This window comes from Ochotona curzoniae, unplaced genomic scaffold, assembly GCF_017591425.1.
Source record: "Ochotona curzoniae isolate NIBS_2020 unplaced genomic scaffold, NIBS_Ocur_1.0 scaffold_3890, whole genome shotgun sequence".
In the NCBI taxonomy this organism is placed as follows: Eukaryota; Metazoa; Chordata; class Mammalia; order Lagomorpha; family Ochotonidae; genus Ochotona; species Ochotona curzoniae.
In genome coordinates this window covers 30,235,842-30,252,037 of record NW_024467115.1, presented here as the reverse complement: position 1 = coordinate 30,252,037, position 16,196 = coordinate 30,235,842, and the positions used below count along the sequence as shown (strand labels likewise).

Here is a 16,196-nt window from a genome sequence, read left to right as displayed (position 1 = left end):
GAAAACCTTGTCATACATTACACAACAGCGCTCACTGCAGCCATGAAGTTGCTCATAATCAACTGTGTTCTCAATTACATCCTGTCTACAGACTGTTCTAATCTGTAGGTTGATGTTTAGCACAAACACCTCCATAAAATAAAAAATTCACAATGTGAATTTTTAACTGTAAAAAGAGATTCAAGCATTCAGCAACAGCACAGACCGCAACCTCACTACAAGCCACACTGTTGAAGGACTGCCTGGGGCAGCCCCCAGAGCCCACACTACTGCCTCCTTTAGTACACAGATCTCAGCTTTACCCTTTTCTCGATTTTTCTTGTTGGAAAATGAGAACAATGAATCTTTCAGTACAATTCATTTTATTATTCCAGTGCAAGAAAACATTTCCAGGTAATTTTCCAACTTCAGTTTCAAAACAAACTGAATGAAAATTGTTACTTATTAATATCTGTAGTGGTAAGTAATAGTAAAATATATAATATAAAAAATGAATTCACTCATTGTTGTTAATACTCCAAATTCAATGCATTAGAACCTTTCCTAAAACACTTTTCTAACAGCAAACTAACAATCCAGTCCTTTACAACACTTGTGAGGTAATCTGAATTGCTTACAGATATCATAAATAGAGTATAAAATACGTTACACTTCTTCAAACACCATCCATCTTCACAGGTCAATTTTGTGATTTCTTAATATATGTTCTACGGGTCAATCAATAAATCCATGCAGATAAAAGAGGCAATGGAAATGAGATGGAATTCAAGAGGAGCAAAGATAATTAATTTATAAGTTTTACTATTATGTGTTCAAATATGACAATGTGAGGAAAGCCTCACTTTATAATAACTAAAATGTGTATTTCACAGAGCTATTATTTTAAATCAAATCAAGTAAAATTCCATGCATCCTAACCTAGCAGACACAATACAGTATATCATTTCAGAAAAAAACGTTAAAGGCAGGATGCATTTCTACTTTTCTTTCTACTGATTTAAACATAATTAAACTTGCTTGAAATTATGCACTTACCCCAAAATGTCACAAAAATCCCTAAACCACCCAGCTCCAGCACAGAGTTTGGGCCAAGACATCCCTCCAAAACCCACCAGCGTGTGCAGAAGAAGCAGCCAACAGGGAAGCTTCCAGAGGCATCAAAGCAGAGCGTGGAACTGCAGCACTCCGTACTGCCCGCTGGTCAGCCAGCGGGGCTCAGTCGCCGTGAGCTGCTCCGCTTGCCCGGGCTGCAGGCCGACCTGGACCTCAGCTTTCAATGTCCGAATGCTGCACAGAGGCGCTGGATGGAAGCCACTCAGGGCCTGGTGAAATGGGACGGTAAACTCCCATTTTCTGTCGCCTGTCAACTTCCGGTAATTCAAATCACCCTTGAATAAAATCAAATGGGCCTTCTGTAGTTCGGCATATAAGTCAGGAGCGACCTGGGGCATTGCACAGTATTCGTGTGGCAGAGTCCAGAACATGTGGTCATGGTAAGCCCATCTGCCTGTGTTAATGTACTTTTGCCAGTCGGCCCCACACTTGGACATCCATCTATGGTTACAAGACTTCATCTGCTCAATTAACCAATTGAAATCATGTATAGTAGTATCTGAAACAAACCACGGAATGGCTTTTCCATGAAAGTGAATCTCAGTGGCCAGTTTAGAGGACAAGAGGAAGTCGGCTAATACTAAATCGGTGACAAGCTCAAACCCAGAATTGTCCAGAACAATGTCCACTCTAAGCACAGAGGGGTCTCCGCCTGCTTTCCTGTATTTGCTTAGCAATGACCAAAGCTGATCCAAGTCATTCACTAAAATGAAAGGTTTCAGGTCTTCCAAAGAATTTAACAAATCGCTCTTCTGAGAACTACTCTCTCCGCCTGATATAGAGAGATCACACCTATTACCCCACAGTGAAATCTGTAAAAAGAAAAATACAACACACTCAGTTGAACAATCAGCCAGAACTCAGTTATGTAAGGGGTGGGGGAAGGCTCAGTCAGAACACCCATAAAATTCATTCCAACACAACTCTGAAACTCCTTCAAATCAGTGTGTTCTCAGATAATGTGAGGGCTGTGTTTACACAATGCCACATAAGGTAAGAGAGTGACACCTTTACATTAGTACATACATAAACATTCTGAAAAACTAGCACCCATGCTGTTCAATGAGAATGTTCTGCACCTTGGAGCCGTCAGAACAGCCACAGACGCTGGGAGGGAGGCCCGGGAAGAAGCTTACAGAAGCCAGAAGAGACACACAATTGCTCCTTTTTTCTTCCTGGGCCCACTGACACTGCCGTCTATCTTTCACTAAGGAGTAAAACTTTAGGCTGCCTCTTTGAGATTCACTGCTCTATAAAATAAAGCAATGGGACAAGGTGGTGCCAACAGAGCCAGTGTGTCAGACAAGGTGATGCTGGCTTAAGATCTGCTTGGGGGCCAGTGTTGTGGCCCCGCAGACCATGGTTTGGGTCACAGCTGCTCCACTTCGGAGCCAGCTCCTTGCCAATGCACCTAAGAAATCGTACCCCTTCACCACATGGGAGACCCAGAAGAAGCTCCAGGCTCTTGCCTTCAGCCTGGCTCAACTCCCAACTGTTGTGACCATGTGAAGAGTGAACCTAATGGGTAGAATATTCTCTCTTTATCTCTGTATTTTAAATAAACAATCTAAAAAAAAAAGTCTTACTATAACCAACAATCTATTATTTGGCTTTAAATGAAACCCTCAATTTTATTTTGTAAGAAATAGCATATAGCCCTATTCTCCTAAAGCTATAAAACTCATATTGAGGACTGAAGACTACAAAGTCAGACAGACTTGGTTAAAATCCCGGCACAGTCAAGGCGACGTCATGCATTTGCCAGCTAAGCTTGCGTTTTCTGCTGGCCTCCTGCCCTGTTCCTTCATGCCATCTCCCAGTGGGCAGTCATATGGCTAACTTAGCAATTACTAAACTGTCTATATTCCCTCAAGATGACAAATTCTGGGACATCAGAGGATTGGATGGCTTTTTCCACCATCACGTGCCCAGCGCCCAGAACAATGTTTGACCCAGCAATCCCAGAAAAACGCACCTGCATGGCTGGGAGCTTCCTGTGAGCTGGGGGAATTGATCAGTACTCCCTATAAATTCAACGCCTCCAGATTTCTCTTGGGGCATCATCGCAATGCTCACTGGGATTGATACAGGAAGGCAACTTTTGCCTTTACTTGGGAGCACAGGCAGATGGAGGGAGGAGGCCAAACGGGATGGCAGAAAACAGGTCAGTGGCCACTGTTCTTCACCGTTTATTACACTGATGAGATAAATAATATATTCAAGGGGCTGGCATGGTGGCATGGTGAGTAAAGCCGGCACCTGTGACACTGATTAGTGTCCTGGCTGCTCCACTTTTCATCCACCTCCCTGCTAATGGCCTGGGAAAGCAGCGGAGGCTGGCCCAGGCACTTGTTCCCTGCACCCTGTGGGAGACCCAGATGAAGCTCCTCACACCTGGCTCTCACCTGCCCAGCAACGGCTGTTGCAGCTATCTGGCAAGTGACGTGGTGGAAGGAAGATCTCTCCCTCTCTGCCCCTTTTCTCTGTAACTCTGACTTTCAAAATACATAAATCTATTCAGAAATTTTTTAAAAAGGCAGCATCAAATCCATTATTTATCTCTAAAGCAACTCATCCCGGAAGTGCAAGCTAGCAGGGAAACGGGCGGGCACGCTAGGCTGCTTCAATTCCAAGGCCGGCCTAGAGCACAGTTCAGAGAAACGAGAAGCAAAGGCAGGTTGAAGAAGCTGGGGGTTAGGACGGCCTTCCCAGAACTCCATGTAAGACGTTCCCGTTACCTGCAGGAGTTTAGCAAGCTCATTCTTCAGCTGATTCTCCTCTAGATCATCGACAGTTCTTATCAGCTGCTGCAGGTGAGTGCACAAAGCAATGATAGACTGCTGCGATTCAAAGAAATTCTGGTCTTTGGATTCTTTAAATACATCAAAGTCATCAATTGGTGGGCTAAAGTAGGCAGAAAACATAAGAAACACATTCACACAGGCTCATACTTAAAAAAAGTAACTTCAAAGGGAAGAACACTGCCATCATGTCTCACTAATTAGAAGAAACAGATACTAGATACCGTGTGGACAAGTTCCACAAAAACAGATCCTCCAAACTCATTTTAAGTAAAAGTTCTCAGATCAATTATTTTACCAGAAGTGCTACTAAATGATTATAGTGTTAATGTCTATATCTATTCAGCAGGAATTCCAAGGTAAAAGAAGGAAAAAAAACCCACAAAATTTCAAGATAATTGCTTTAGTTCATCAAACCTTTTTCATAACTCGGTACAGCAGGAATCCTGGTAACCATGACATGGATATAAGCAGATATTAGGATACAACACAGCCATCACTAACAGAGTCCAACACAGACTAATGTGAAACACGATGTGGGCTTGAGACAATCAGACTTCATACTACTATAAATTTTACTAGAATGAATCATGTTTATAAAGATTTTTACTGATCAACTCTTTTGTCCAGGACAACTTATAGCAAAGATAATGCTCCTACAGTGGCTTGTGTCTTCACGCCTTCCAGTTAAATTAACATAACAGGTAACCCATCCAGGCCAAGTACCCCTTATCTGAAATGCTCACGAAGAGAAACATTTCAGACTGGAGCAACCGTACTGTCCAAATGTGAATTAAAAATAAACCACAATCTACAATATTTGAGCCCTGACATGGGGCTCAAAAACCCAGGGTTCAGTCCATCGCTTAAGACACTGCTGAGAGGCCCACAGTCCACGTGTCACAGTGCTCGGCCTCAGCACCAGCTTTGCCTCTGGCCAAGCTTCCCGCTAACACGCACCCTCTGAAGGGATCAGGTGATGGCCCGAGGAGGTGGGTCCCAGCCACCCGGAAGGTCCCATGGAGTTCTAGACTATGGTTTGGCTTCACTGCGGCCTAGCTACCGCTCTGGAAGCTATTTGGCAACTAAACCAGTGGAAGATCTCCCTTCCTCTCTCTCCCTACTTTGCAAGTAAAGACAATTAATTAATTAAATTTGGTGAAGATTTTTTTCTTTCAAAGTTTGTACTTTAGAACATGTTGAATTTTCAGATTGGGGGAAACTCAAAGTGCTATTTTATTTACACAAATGAGCAGTAAAGAAGTTCAGGTATCTAATCTAACAAACCAGCGACTCTTCTTGTAGGTCATCCACGTCAGGGCAGAAACAAAGGAAGACCGGATGAAGTAAAGTTAGCTTTTTTTTTTTTTTTTAAATTATTCTTACTGAAAAGGCAGGTCAACAGAAAGAAGGAAAGACAGGGAGAAAGATCTTCCATCCGCTGGTTCACTCCCTAAACAACACAAACAGCTGGGGCCGAGCCGATCTGATGCCAGGAGCCAGGAGCTTCATCTGGGTCTCCTACGTGGGTGCAGGGTCCCAAGGCCTTGGGCCGTCCTCAGCTGCTTTCCCAGGCCACAAGCAGGGAGCTGGGAGGGAAGTGGAGCAGATACGACACGAACTGACACCCAAATGGGATTCCCCGCTCCTGTCTCTCCTCATCTCTGTGTATATGACTTTGCAATAAAAAATTAATCTTCTAAAAAAATATGATGTACCTGTTTAATGTATTTAAGTTTCATATATGACCAAAATTTTGAATCTTAATTCATATTTGCAGGCTATCTAGTAAGAATCAAACATTTTGACAAAGAATTTTGACAAGTCTATGTTTCAGTATGACGGAGAAAAAAATCAGCATAAACATGTTGTAGCACTACTGCGTGCTTTGGGATCCTACAAGGACCACCAGGACGGGACTCTCCCCATCAGCACCAAACGGACTGCACACTTAGAAACCAGTGAGTCCTCCCTCCTCCTGCCCAGGGGAAGAGCCACACACCGCCTGGCACCTTCACTTACCTTGGCCAGGACTTACATGTCATGATACATTTAAGTATCACAAAGTTAAACTCATATTACACTACACTGTACTACTGGGATAACATGGGGTGAGGGGGGACGCATTCCGAATCTACAAAAATGTATCCCAGAAAAAAAACACAATAAAAATTTAAAAATGAATGACTAAAAAAATCCACTTCAGGGCCAGTGCACTAGCTCAACAGGTTAATCTCCACTGTGTGGCACCAGCGTCCCATGTAGGTGCTAGTTCATGCCCCACTGCTTCCACATCTACCCTGCTGGTAGCCTGAAAAGCAGTGAAACAGATGCAGCCCGTCGGGACTCTGCGCCAGCAGGGGAGACCCAAGCAGCTGCTGGCTCCTGGCTGCGGATCAGCTCAGCTGCAGTCACTGTGGCCATCTGGGACACGAACCCCCAGACGGAAAAACCCTCTCTCTTTCTCCCTGTCCCTGGGAATCTGCCTTTCAAATAAAAATAAATAAATCTTAAAGAAAAAAGAAAAGCAAGCCACTCCAGAGGTAGTTCCACAACGAGACAGCTGTTCATCACACTGTCTCGACACTGAGTGTCTCGACACACAGCACACCACCAACCCCCAGGCTGCAACATCTGCCACTGTGAGAACCCCATCCTCCAGGTAACACTCCAGTTCCTCCAACTTAAAGGGCAATTCTCCCTCCATCTTTTCTTATAGGCTGTCACCTGGAGCAGGGCACAGAAGCCCAATCTCCCTGACACGTTAAAATAATCAAATAACAAAAAACAAGTACAAAAAACTCCAGCAAAGGAGCTCGGTCAGCATTCATCCTACCTTGCTGAACCTGCCTTCCCTTGCCTGCGGGATGGGATGCTGGGATGGTGCAGGCAGGACTGTCCAAACCCGCCCTGTGACCCCGACTGCTCGGGCTGTGACTGCACAGGCAGGACTGTCCAAGCCCACCCTGGGACCCCGACTGCTCAGGCTGTGACTGCGCAGCTAGGACTGTGGAAGCCCACCCTGTGACCCCGACTGCTCAGGCTGTGACTGCGCAGCCAGGACTGTGGAAGCCCGCCCTGTGCTTCTGTCCTATGACCCTGACCTCTCCAAATCCAACTCTGAGACGGCAGTCCCTTTTCCAGCTCACTAACCCTTGGGAGGTGCTGCCCAGTCTTCCAACACTTTACCAGTTTTGGCTCACACCACAGATATTTTCCAAGCTATGAAAACCAGAATTTCAGACTAGTCTTCGTTCCACAGGCAATCAAACCTACCACTTGGCAAAGATGGCCCAATGAGGCTTCTAACCTACTTTACATCCACTGGGCTCAAATCCTGGCCCCGTCCCTGCTCACCAAGTAACCTCCAGCAAGTTACACCTCTCTCAGCCTCACTTTCCACACCTGTAAAATGGAAACCAGCACAGCAGCTACACTTCTCTAGGTCGCACAGTGCCTGCACAGAGCGAGCATTCCATGTGTCCTGGACTAGGCAATGTGGATGAGTTCTAACAGAGCATTTTGCCTTCAGAGCAGTCTGAAACATGCCCAATTCAGCAAAAGATAATAAACCGTGACTTTTAAAAGCAATTTATAAAGACAAGTCAGAAAAAGCTAACAAATACAAAGCAACGTGTTTCCCAAAATAATTTTATTTTACAAATAAAATAAAACGTGCTGGTCGATCTGCCACTTTAAATCATCCAATGTCTTAGGAACAGATTCAAAAAGTTTCTCCCGCTCAGGACACTTCTATTATTGGACCTTATAACCAAAAGGGCGCTCCACCCTGCCTCTTACTTTGCACTGTAAAACACTTCTCGATCAGAACTTTCCCAAGAAAGGAAAGTGTAAACAAATCCTGAAATGGTATTTTAAAACGTGTTTCAAACTGTGCAAAATAATAGTGATGTACTGTTCCTGGGGTCTCTTCCACGAGATAAATTCTGACATGCTATTTTCAGAGAAAACACAGGCTTCCTATATCCCATCCAGATGTGTCATATGTGAATGACTTCATATTAACACGATTTGCTCGGTAAGCAGAATTTGTTTTACAGAAGTTCTCCTGAGAATAGTGAATTAGTTCCTAGCCAAGATGCCCCTCGCCCACTCCCAGGGATGGCCCCAGCACCTGCGAGATGAGCAAGGCAGCCACGCCCGCCAGCAGGTATCCGGAACAGCTGTGAGCCATGGTCCTCACGTCTTCGAGAGCGTGAGTTCCGGAAGCTCGGGCCGTGTGACGGCACACACTCACCTCTGGATGATCGCTTCGTGGATTCTGCGGTACATGTAGCACTCCACGAACAGCCACGGCGAGTGGAACCAGCTCGGCCTCCCGTTCCCCTCCTTCACAAGACTCTGCTGATAGTCCAGGTACTGATTCCACACGTCGGTGTCTGCAAACTTCTCCACAAAGGGGACTATGGGTTTGTCCGTCTGCAACTCATTCCGTAACTTAGAAAGAAGAGAGATGGCTTTCTTCTCAGCCTCCATGCCTTCCTGTGAAGACACAAAAACACAAAACTGTGTGTCTTTCTGGGTGTGAGCAGTTCCTTAGGGAGACACATCTCTGGATCTCAACTCAAGAAGGGAAGGAAAGAAAACAGGAGACTTCCACACAGCACTTTGTCTTTCTCAAACTCCTGTAAGCATTTAAATTCAGAACGCTTCAGCTGAAAAACAAACAAAAAATCAGAGTACATACAAGTGTCATGCCAATTTAATTGCACCTTATCTACTCTGCCCTTCTGGCTTAACATTCTGCCTTCATTACCACATGGTAACACCTCCCATCACGTTACATTAGAACCAGAAAGTCCTTCACATTTTTCCATGAAAATTAAATCTCTGAATATCAACTAGTGTATCCGTTAACAAAAAGTTAAACTTAAAACACAATTCTTACCTCTCCATGTTTCTCAAAAAATTCACTTTTATGTCGATGCAATGTGTCAATCACCTTAGTTAAGATCTGTGGTATTCTGTCTTTAATAGTAAGGTATGCAAATGACCTGGAAAAGAGAGTCACAGGTAAAATATCATGTAGTAGCACTGACACTAGAAGGTGGCCCATCTTTTAGCTTCTGGAACACCTTATTTAAATTAAAATTCTTCCTCACACATATATTAAAAGGTAAAACAGAATATCTGCCTTTCCAATAAAAAAATAAATTAAAAAAAATCCAGGACAACTGCATGATGCCTACATTTGAGCTGAATGTGACAAGTATTAAAATCTATTTTTTTTTTTTTTTTTACAAATTATTTGAAAGAGTTACAAAGAAGGAGAGTGAGAAAGTTTTCATCGGCCAGCTCCCTCCCCGAGGCCAGGGCCAAGCCAGGCTAAAGCCAGGAGCTTCTCCTGGGTCTCCCCCATGGGCCTAGACCACGCACTCGCAGCTGCCTTAGCGGGGAGCTGGAGCAGCAGGGACCTAAATCGGCACTCTCACACGGGCAGCTGCTTTACCAGCCATGCCCCCAAAAGTAAACTTATCTAAAACAATGATTAGTCTGGAAATGCCTGAGGCTCCTGTCCCAGGTCTTCAGCTGTTGAGAAAGACAGCAGGAGACCCTATCTGTGAGCGTCCTTTTCCCTGCGCCCATCTCCAGCCTCCCCAGGTCTCCCTTGGTGCAGCCACCTGCTCCTCTAGCAAGTAAAGCAAGCGAACGGCTTCCTCTCCCAGGCCGGACAGCACATCTTCAACACGTGTCCAAGAATGAACTTGCAGATGAAGAGATACTAGCACGGAAAATTTAAGATCCATTTGTTTAAAATACAAACACCAATATTTTCAGTGTCACTTTATCATGGATTTTTACAAGGAAATGTGTATGATCCAGTTGGAGGACAAAAACCCTCAAGCTGGCTTTGTTAGGCACTGAACTGCAGCTCTAGAGAGTGCCCGCTTCGGCTCCCCGAGACAAAGCTACAACCCAAGTGTTCACAAGCTGCTCTTTATGGATAAAAATCTAACTCAATCGTTCTTTCACCCTTCTGAAAAATCACAACTTATTTCGCATTCTTAAACTATTGGTTGTCCTCTGCTGCTCCAGGACTCCTGAAATGACAGCTACTAAATTTGACCATGCAAGAATGAAGGTATTCTGATTCTGAGGTGGTTTGAGTAGCCTACTTGAATTTTAATTTTTTTAACTACTAATCTTTCCGAGGAAAACCAAGGTTCCCTGCAGCCAAATGAGGCTCGAGTTCCCCAGGCAGCAGATACTAGGAGAATTCCTGCGTCGGGAGTTTTCAATTATTATTATTATCTATTTTATTTTTTTTGCTAATAGTAAGTATTACTATTTTTCTAATTACTCCGATGTCAGACATGAGCCTGCAGCTCTGGGGAATGGCCGCAGACAGGATATAAACGTCTTTGGCAGCACTTCCAAGGACCTATTTCTAACACAAATTTGGCAGTCCCACCTACTCCTGTAAGCCCTTCTACACTTCCGCCACCATCCGCAACGTGACCTAAAATCCGGAGAGCGAAACCTCAAAAGTGAAAAACAAAACCCACGACCGTAACCCCTCTGCACTCCAGTCTCCTGGAGGCGATCTAAACGGAAAGTTCCGACAAGTCCGTCTTCAAGCTGTACTGCAGGCTGTTGATGTTCTGTCTTCAAGAGGACCATTTGTTGTGCCTGCGCAGGGTCAGGGCTATCTGGGCTGTAGGCAGCCCGCTGGGGGGCCTTGGAGTATTTGCGGGGGTACAGCTCGCACAGACTTGAAAACCTCACAAAAATGTCTCGAGCAACAAGGTAGGAAACCCAACCTGGCTTTGTTAGGTTTATTTTTCAATCAATCTGAGATTTCCAGCTTTTCCCTGGCAAAGTTTAATACCTCCTCCCTACACACACGCAAAGCAAGTTGACTGCAACGAATAAACGCTACCGCCCGGCGAGGGCCGGCAGGGCCGAGTCCCGCGCCGGCTGCTCCGGATCCTTCGGGGATCCTCGGGGTCCTCCATGGTCCTCCATGCGGGACCGAGAAAGCCAAGCTGGCGCCTCAGCGACGCGGAGCGCGGCGGCGGGACTCGAACTTGAGGCGGCAGCAGGGAGCGGGCGCCCGCCGCTGGTGAGCCCACGCGCGCCCCTCGGGGCCGGCGGAGCCCCGCACAGTGAGGAACAGGAAAATGAGACGAACCCCACGTCCTGGCCGGAGAGAGGCGCCGGAGGCCCCGCCATCGCGCTCCACGACACCGGCCGCAACGGCAGGAACGGACGGTCGGCGCGGCCGCAGAGCAGCCACACAGGGGCGAGGTGGCTTTAAAACAAAAAAAAAAAAAAAGAGGGGTGATTTTGAATGAGGAAACTTTATTGGTGGCGGAGGACTCGGGGACAAGGAGCTCTTCCGGGGGCGAAGGCGGGGACAACGGCGGGACGCGAGAGGCGCGGGAGGCGGAAGCAGGGGAGCACCGGGAGGGCTCAGGTGCCAGGGAGCGGAAGAGGCCGGCGCCGCCGGGTCACGTGGTCCGGCGGTCACGTGGCCGCGGCCCCAGCGCGCCGCGGGGCCTGGAGCTCTGTGCGCCTGCGCCGCGTGCGGCCCCGGGAGGCGTTCCGTGGGACCGGGGCGGGGGTTGTGCCCTGCCCGGGTTCCTCCGCTGGCCACCCGCGGGATTCTCCGCCGCGGCGCTTGCTTCTTGCTTTCCGGCGGAGAGGTTAGTGCACTGCCTTCCCTAGCGGCCTGTGTGGCCGCAGGTGCAAGCTGCAGCAGCGCGCTGCCGTCCCCCGCGCCCCTGCCCTCTGCCCCACAGGTGTCACCAGGACCGCGGGCACGCTCTGTCTCTTGCCCTGAGTGAGCTTTGGTCGGCCCGGCTGGGGACACGGTGCGCTCAGCCAGTGGCCCCTGATGGCCCCGTGGCAAGGTACCCCAGCTGTGACCGTCTTCCTCGTGGGGATTATTGCTCCCCCAAAGCTGAAGCTTACCTAAGAACGGAATGGCTATAATACAGAGTTCCAAAAATGGGCACTTTTTGTCCTTTTCAGCTGTGTTATCGGCGAGCTGACGCCATGGCTGGCATGTGATGAGAGCCCAGTTCATGCTGCTTAAAAGAGCCAGAAGTGAAGTAGGCAGGTGGTGTGAGTCCAATGGGCAACTATAGAGGGGTGCTCTATGGCACGTGCCGAATGAAGCGGCCGGGTTTGGGCTTCACTCAGGAGCCTGTAGCCATGGGAGGGCACAGCCAGGTGGGTCCCTGGGAGAAGAGCTCAGTGAGGTTGGCATGCGGGTCAGAGGCCCCACGGAGTGAGCTGTGGGTACCCGCCATGGTTGGCGGCAGGTGTGCAGGTGCGAACGTGACGTTTCCTGAGTGTGTGGGAAAGACAAGGCTGTAAGGGATTGCAGGTGTAAAGGGAGGGAGAGATGGCAGTGGAACATGAGCATAAATGGAGTGTGGAAGACCCGAAGTCGTTGGGATGGAGAAAGAATTAAAAGATGGCTGGGCCACTGAGGTAAACAGTCCCTGTTGGGGGGGCCCAGCCCGATAGCCTAGGAGCTAAAGCCCTCACCTTGAAAGCGCCAGAATCCCATATGGGCGCTGGTTGTAATCCCAGCAGCCCCACTTCCCATCCAGTTCGCTGCTTGGCCTGGAAAAGCAGTCAAGGCCAGTCCAAAGCCTTGGGACCCTGCACCTGTGTGGGAGACCTGGAAGAAGTTCCTGGCTCCTGGCTCTGGATTGGCTCAGCTCCAGCTGTTGTGGTCACTTGGGGAATGAATCAATGGACAGAAGAGCTTCCTCTCTGTATATCTGCCTTTCCTTTGAAAATAAATAGATCTTAAAAAAAAAAAAGAGTCCCTGTGGGGGCTGAAGAATTGGTGGCATTGGGTAACAGGGGCGAGCTGGGAAGATGGGAGATGGTGTTGAGAGCAGATGGTGTGGCTTGGGGCGCAGGCAAGAGTGCGCGTTTAGCACTTCAGACTGCCTCGTCCCTCCTCTCGGCCCACATCCCATTCCCGACTGGCTCCGCGCAGACCAGGGCGGCAGAGGGGGTCTCCCGGGCTGAGTTCCTCCCACTGCTGTGGGAGATGTGGGCTCGGTGCCTGACCTCTAGCCCAGCCCTGTCTGTCATAGGCTCTTGAGCAATGGGCCAGTGGATGCTTGTGTGCTTGCTTGCTCTCCTTAAATAAACTTTGAAAAGCAATTATTAAACTTTTTAGCAGCTACACTGACAAAAGATAGGTGAAATTTATTTTAACCTCCTATATCCAAATCCACTCTATATTATTTTGACCAGTAACCAATGTGAAAAGCGATTGAGGTCATCTCTTTCTATACTGTCTCAGTTTTTGGAGCAGTCGCACGTCGCGTGGTGCTGTGTAATGTGTGCCGGGGCAGTGAGTGGTCGGTCCTGGAACGGGGAAGCAGGCCCACCCAGCACAGGATGGCCGGAGACCCACCATCAAGAGTTGACCACGAAGTTTCATTTAGACAGTTTAATTTTCACTTTCCTGAGATGCATTTTTTTTTTTTGAAATTTATTGTTATTGGTAAGGCAGCTGTACAGAGAGAGGAGACAGATAAAGATCTTCCATCTGCTGGTTCACTCCCCCAAGTGGTTGCAATGGCCCAGGCTGAGCCGATCGAAGCTAAGAGCCAGGAGCTTCTTCCAGGTCTCCCACACAGGTGCAGGGTCCCAGAGCTTTGGCCTGTCCTAATGGCCACAAGCAGGGACACAAACTGGTGCCCATATGGGATGCTGATGGGTGCAAGGTGAGGATTTTAGCAACTAGGCTATTGTGCTAGACCCAAACCGTTGTGTTTGTTTATTTTTAGCAAAGCCTAAATTTTTGTGTATGTGTTCAACATCTTCAATGTTACCCCTGTGTCTTTCCGAGCAAAGAGAAGGTACATTTTTTGTCCTATAGCTTTTACATCCTTTGCAGTGGTGCTTCCTGTAGCGGTGTTAAGGCGGTCGCCTGCGTCAGGAGACAGTTTTCTCAGAGAGAATGGGGAAATCCAGGTCTGTACATGAATTTCCAAACACTTTTAAAAAGGTTTGTTATTGGAAAGGCAGAGAGAGAGCTCTTCTCTTCTCTGGTTCAACCCTCAACAGTCAGGTCGGGAAACCGGGCTGCAAACGGGGCAGAAACTCCTTCTAGGTCTGGGACGGGGCGTGCCCCTGTGCTTCCCGGCTTGCTGTGCTCGCAGCGCCAGCAGCCCCTCACTGTTCTGCACTGGCTCTGAGCCCGTGTGTCCTGCAGCACTGCCTGCAATGCCCGTGTGCTCCGTTTTCAGTCTCGCGCACTGCTAATGCACTTGGCAAAGTGGCTTAAGACGCTACTATAAATGTTTGGCCTCCTGCCCCCAATGGGGGAACCCAGAAGATGGTCCTGGCTCCTGGCTGTCACAGCCCTGGCCGTTGCAGCCATTTGGAAAGTTAACCGAGGATGGATGATCCCAACTTTCTGTGTTACATTCACACTCTCTCTCGCTCCATTATTCTGCTTTTCACATCAGTGAAATAAAGCTTAAGACACACACACACACATACACACACACACACACAGTTCAATTGTCATGGCGCAGTACTGACTACAGGTAAACAAGAACCAGTTGAACTAAATCTAGCCCAGAAAATCTGCTTCCAAAGTTACTGTAAAAGCAGCATGTTCTACCTCTTAAATTTATTATGATTCATGTTTGTCCTTTACCTTTTTTTTTTTTAAGTGTATTTATTTGAAAACTGCAGTGACAGAGGGAGCACTTCCATCTACTGGTGAACTCTCAATGGCTGCAGTAGCCAGGGCTGTGCTGGACCAAAGCCTGGAGCCCCAAGCCCTGTCCCAGGTCTCCCTCGAGGGGAGCAGGAGCACCTGGACTCGGGTAGAAGCATGTCTGTTACCTGGAGAAGACGCCTGAAAGGCTGGTGTTAGGTGCCGCCGCTGGGATGCGGCTGCAGCACCCGCATGCCCTAGCAGAGTGACTCAAATCCCAGCTCTGTTTCCATGGCGGCTGTCTGGTTGTGTGCACCTGCAGGCTGTGGGTGATGGCTCCTGCCCCCCTGTGTGGGGGTAACCCCGTGAATGGGAGAGCTCTTTGTGTGTCTCTGTCTGCTGGTCACATAAAGAAAAACTAAAAGCAACAAGAAGACACTCTTCAAACTTAGAGTTGTTTTTCTTCCAGCTCGGAATGTGGTGATGCCAGCCAGGCTTCTCCAAGTCCTGGCCAGACCTCACAGAATATTACCTAAAACACAGCAGAGCTACAGACTGATTGGGCGGACGTTAAATCCACCTAAGGGATTTGAAACTACGACATGCAGCATCCGGACCATACGTCACAGCTTGGATCTGTTCCCTCCTGGTGCAGCAGCGGATGGTTTGAGAAAGTCTCTAGCCCTGGGAATGAATGGGAAAATCACAAGCACAAGCCTGCCGTCTCCACTCAGTGCCGTGCAGTGCTGGGGTGAACCAGTGCCCCTTCCACCCAGGAAGTCGCTGGGAACTCACAGGAGAGTGACCCACAAGCCGAACCTCTTGGGTTCGAAGTGGTTTATAAAAATATTAAGCAGGCGTTATTCATCTGCCTCAGCCGAGACCTTTGTCCCCAAACAAGACTTTCCGGAAATCAAGAGGCCACTGAAACCCTCCAGGACCAGGCAGCCGTCCAGGACCAACCTTCCGGTGCTGTCCGTGAGTGAGGTGAGGCTGGTGTGTATGGCATTGTCGTTCCCTGTGCCAACTAGTAGGCACTGCGTGATGGCCTCAGTGCCCGCGTAGGAAAGCGCAGAGCTCGCAGCCGGCTCAGAGTGGCTGTTAGCAAGGTCTTTCAGTGCCGACATATCCAAAAGGAATCCTAGTTGTAGTTTCTAAGAATTGACAAGGGGCTGCTGTGGCACTGTGGGTTAAGGTGCTGCTTGTGGTCCCGTACTAGCTGCTCTGCTTCTGATCCAGCTTCCCACCAGTGACCCTGGAAGGTGGTGGATGATGGTCCACGTTGCTTGGATCTCCCACACTGGTGGGGAACCCAGATGGAATTCCTGACTTCTGCTTTCAGCATGATCCAGCCCGAGCTGTTGCAGCCGTTTGGAGAGGGAACCAATGATTGGCAGATCAGTCACTATTTCCTTCTCTGTCTCCATCTGATGCTCTGCCTTACAATAAATCCTAAAAGAATTTCTGAGGGCCAGCGCAGCAGCCTAGCAGCTGAAGTCCTCGCCTTGCACACGCCGGAATCCCATGAGTGTCAGTTCTGATCCTGGCGGCTCTTCTTCCCATCCAGCTCCCTGCTTGTGGCCTGGGAAGGCAGTGGAGGACGGCCCAAAGCCTTGGGA

General features: G+C 48.3%; 2 protein-coding genes across 6 annotated transcripts in view; one reads left to right on the top strand and one right to left on the bottom strand.

Annotated features, from left to right (window-relative positions):
* Positions 1-345: 345 nt before the first annotated feature.
* Positions 346-11,198, bottom strand: ARMT1 (acidic residue methyltransferase 1). 2 transcript variants are annotated; one of them, XM_040965383.1, is made up of 5 exons: positions 11,068-11,198; positions 8,824-8,929; positions 8,173-8,417; positions 3,852-4,017; positions 346-1,925 (listed from the first exon to the last, which is right to left on the bottom strand). In XM_040965383.1, exons 1-5 carry the CDS (start codon positions 11,106-11,108, stop codon positions 1,158-1,160), a joined length of 1,326 nt encoding a protein of 441 aa, XP_040821317.1. In that variant the 5' UTR covers positions 11,109-11,198; the 3' UTR covers positions 346-1,157. The 2 variants fall into 2 exon arrangements, with proteins under 2 accessions (XP_040821317.1, XP_040821316.1); XM_040965382.1 differs by lacking the exon at positions 11,068-11,198 and having other exon boundaries at positions 8,824-10,949.
* A 293-nt stretch (positions 11,199-11,491) lies between these two features.
* RMND1 (required for meiotic nuclear division 1 homolog) overlaps positions 11,492-16,196 on the top strand; it is a 37,517-nt gene continuing 32,812 nt past the window's right edge. For 3 of the 4 annotated variants that reach the window (XM_040965235.1, XM_040965236.1, XM_040965238.1), the window contains exons 1-2: positions 11,492-11,581; positions 15,047-15,564. In XM_040965235.1, coding sequence (XP_040821169.1) covers positions 15,061-15,564 — 504 coding nt within the window. In that variant the 5' untranslated portion in view covers positions 11,492-11,581; positions 15,047-15,060. The remainder of the gene's footprint in view (positions 11,582-15,046; positions 15,565-16,196) is intronic. The other variant, XM_040965237.1, reaches the window with a different exon arrangement.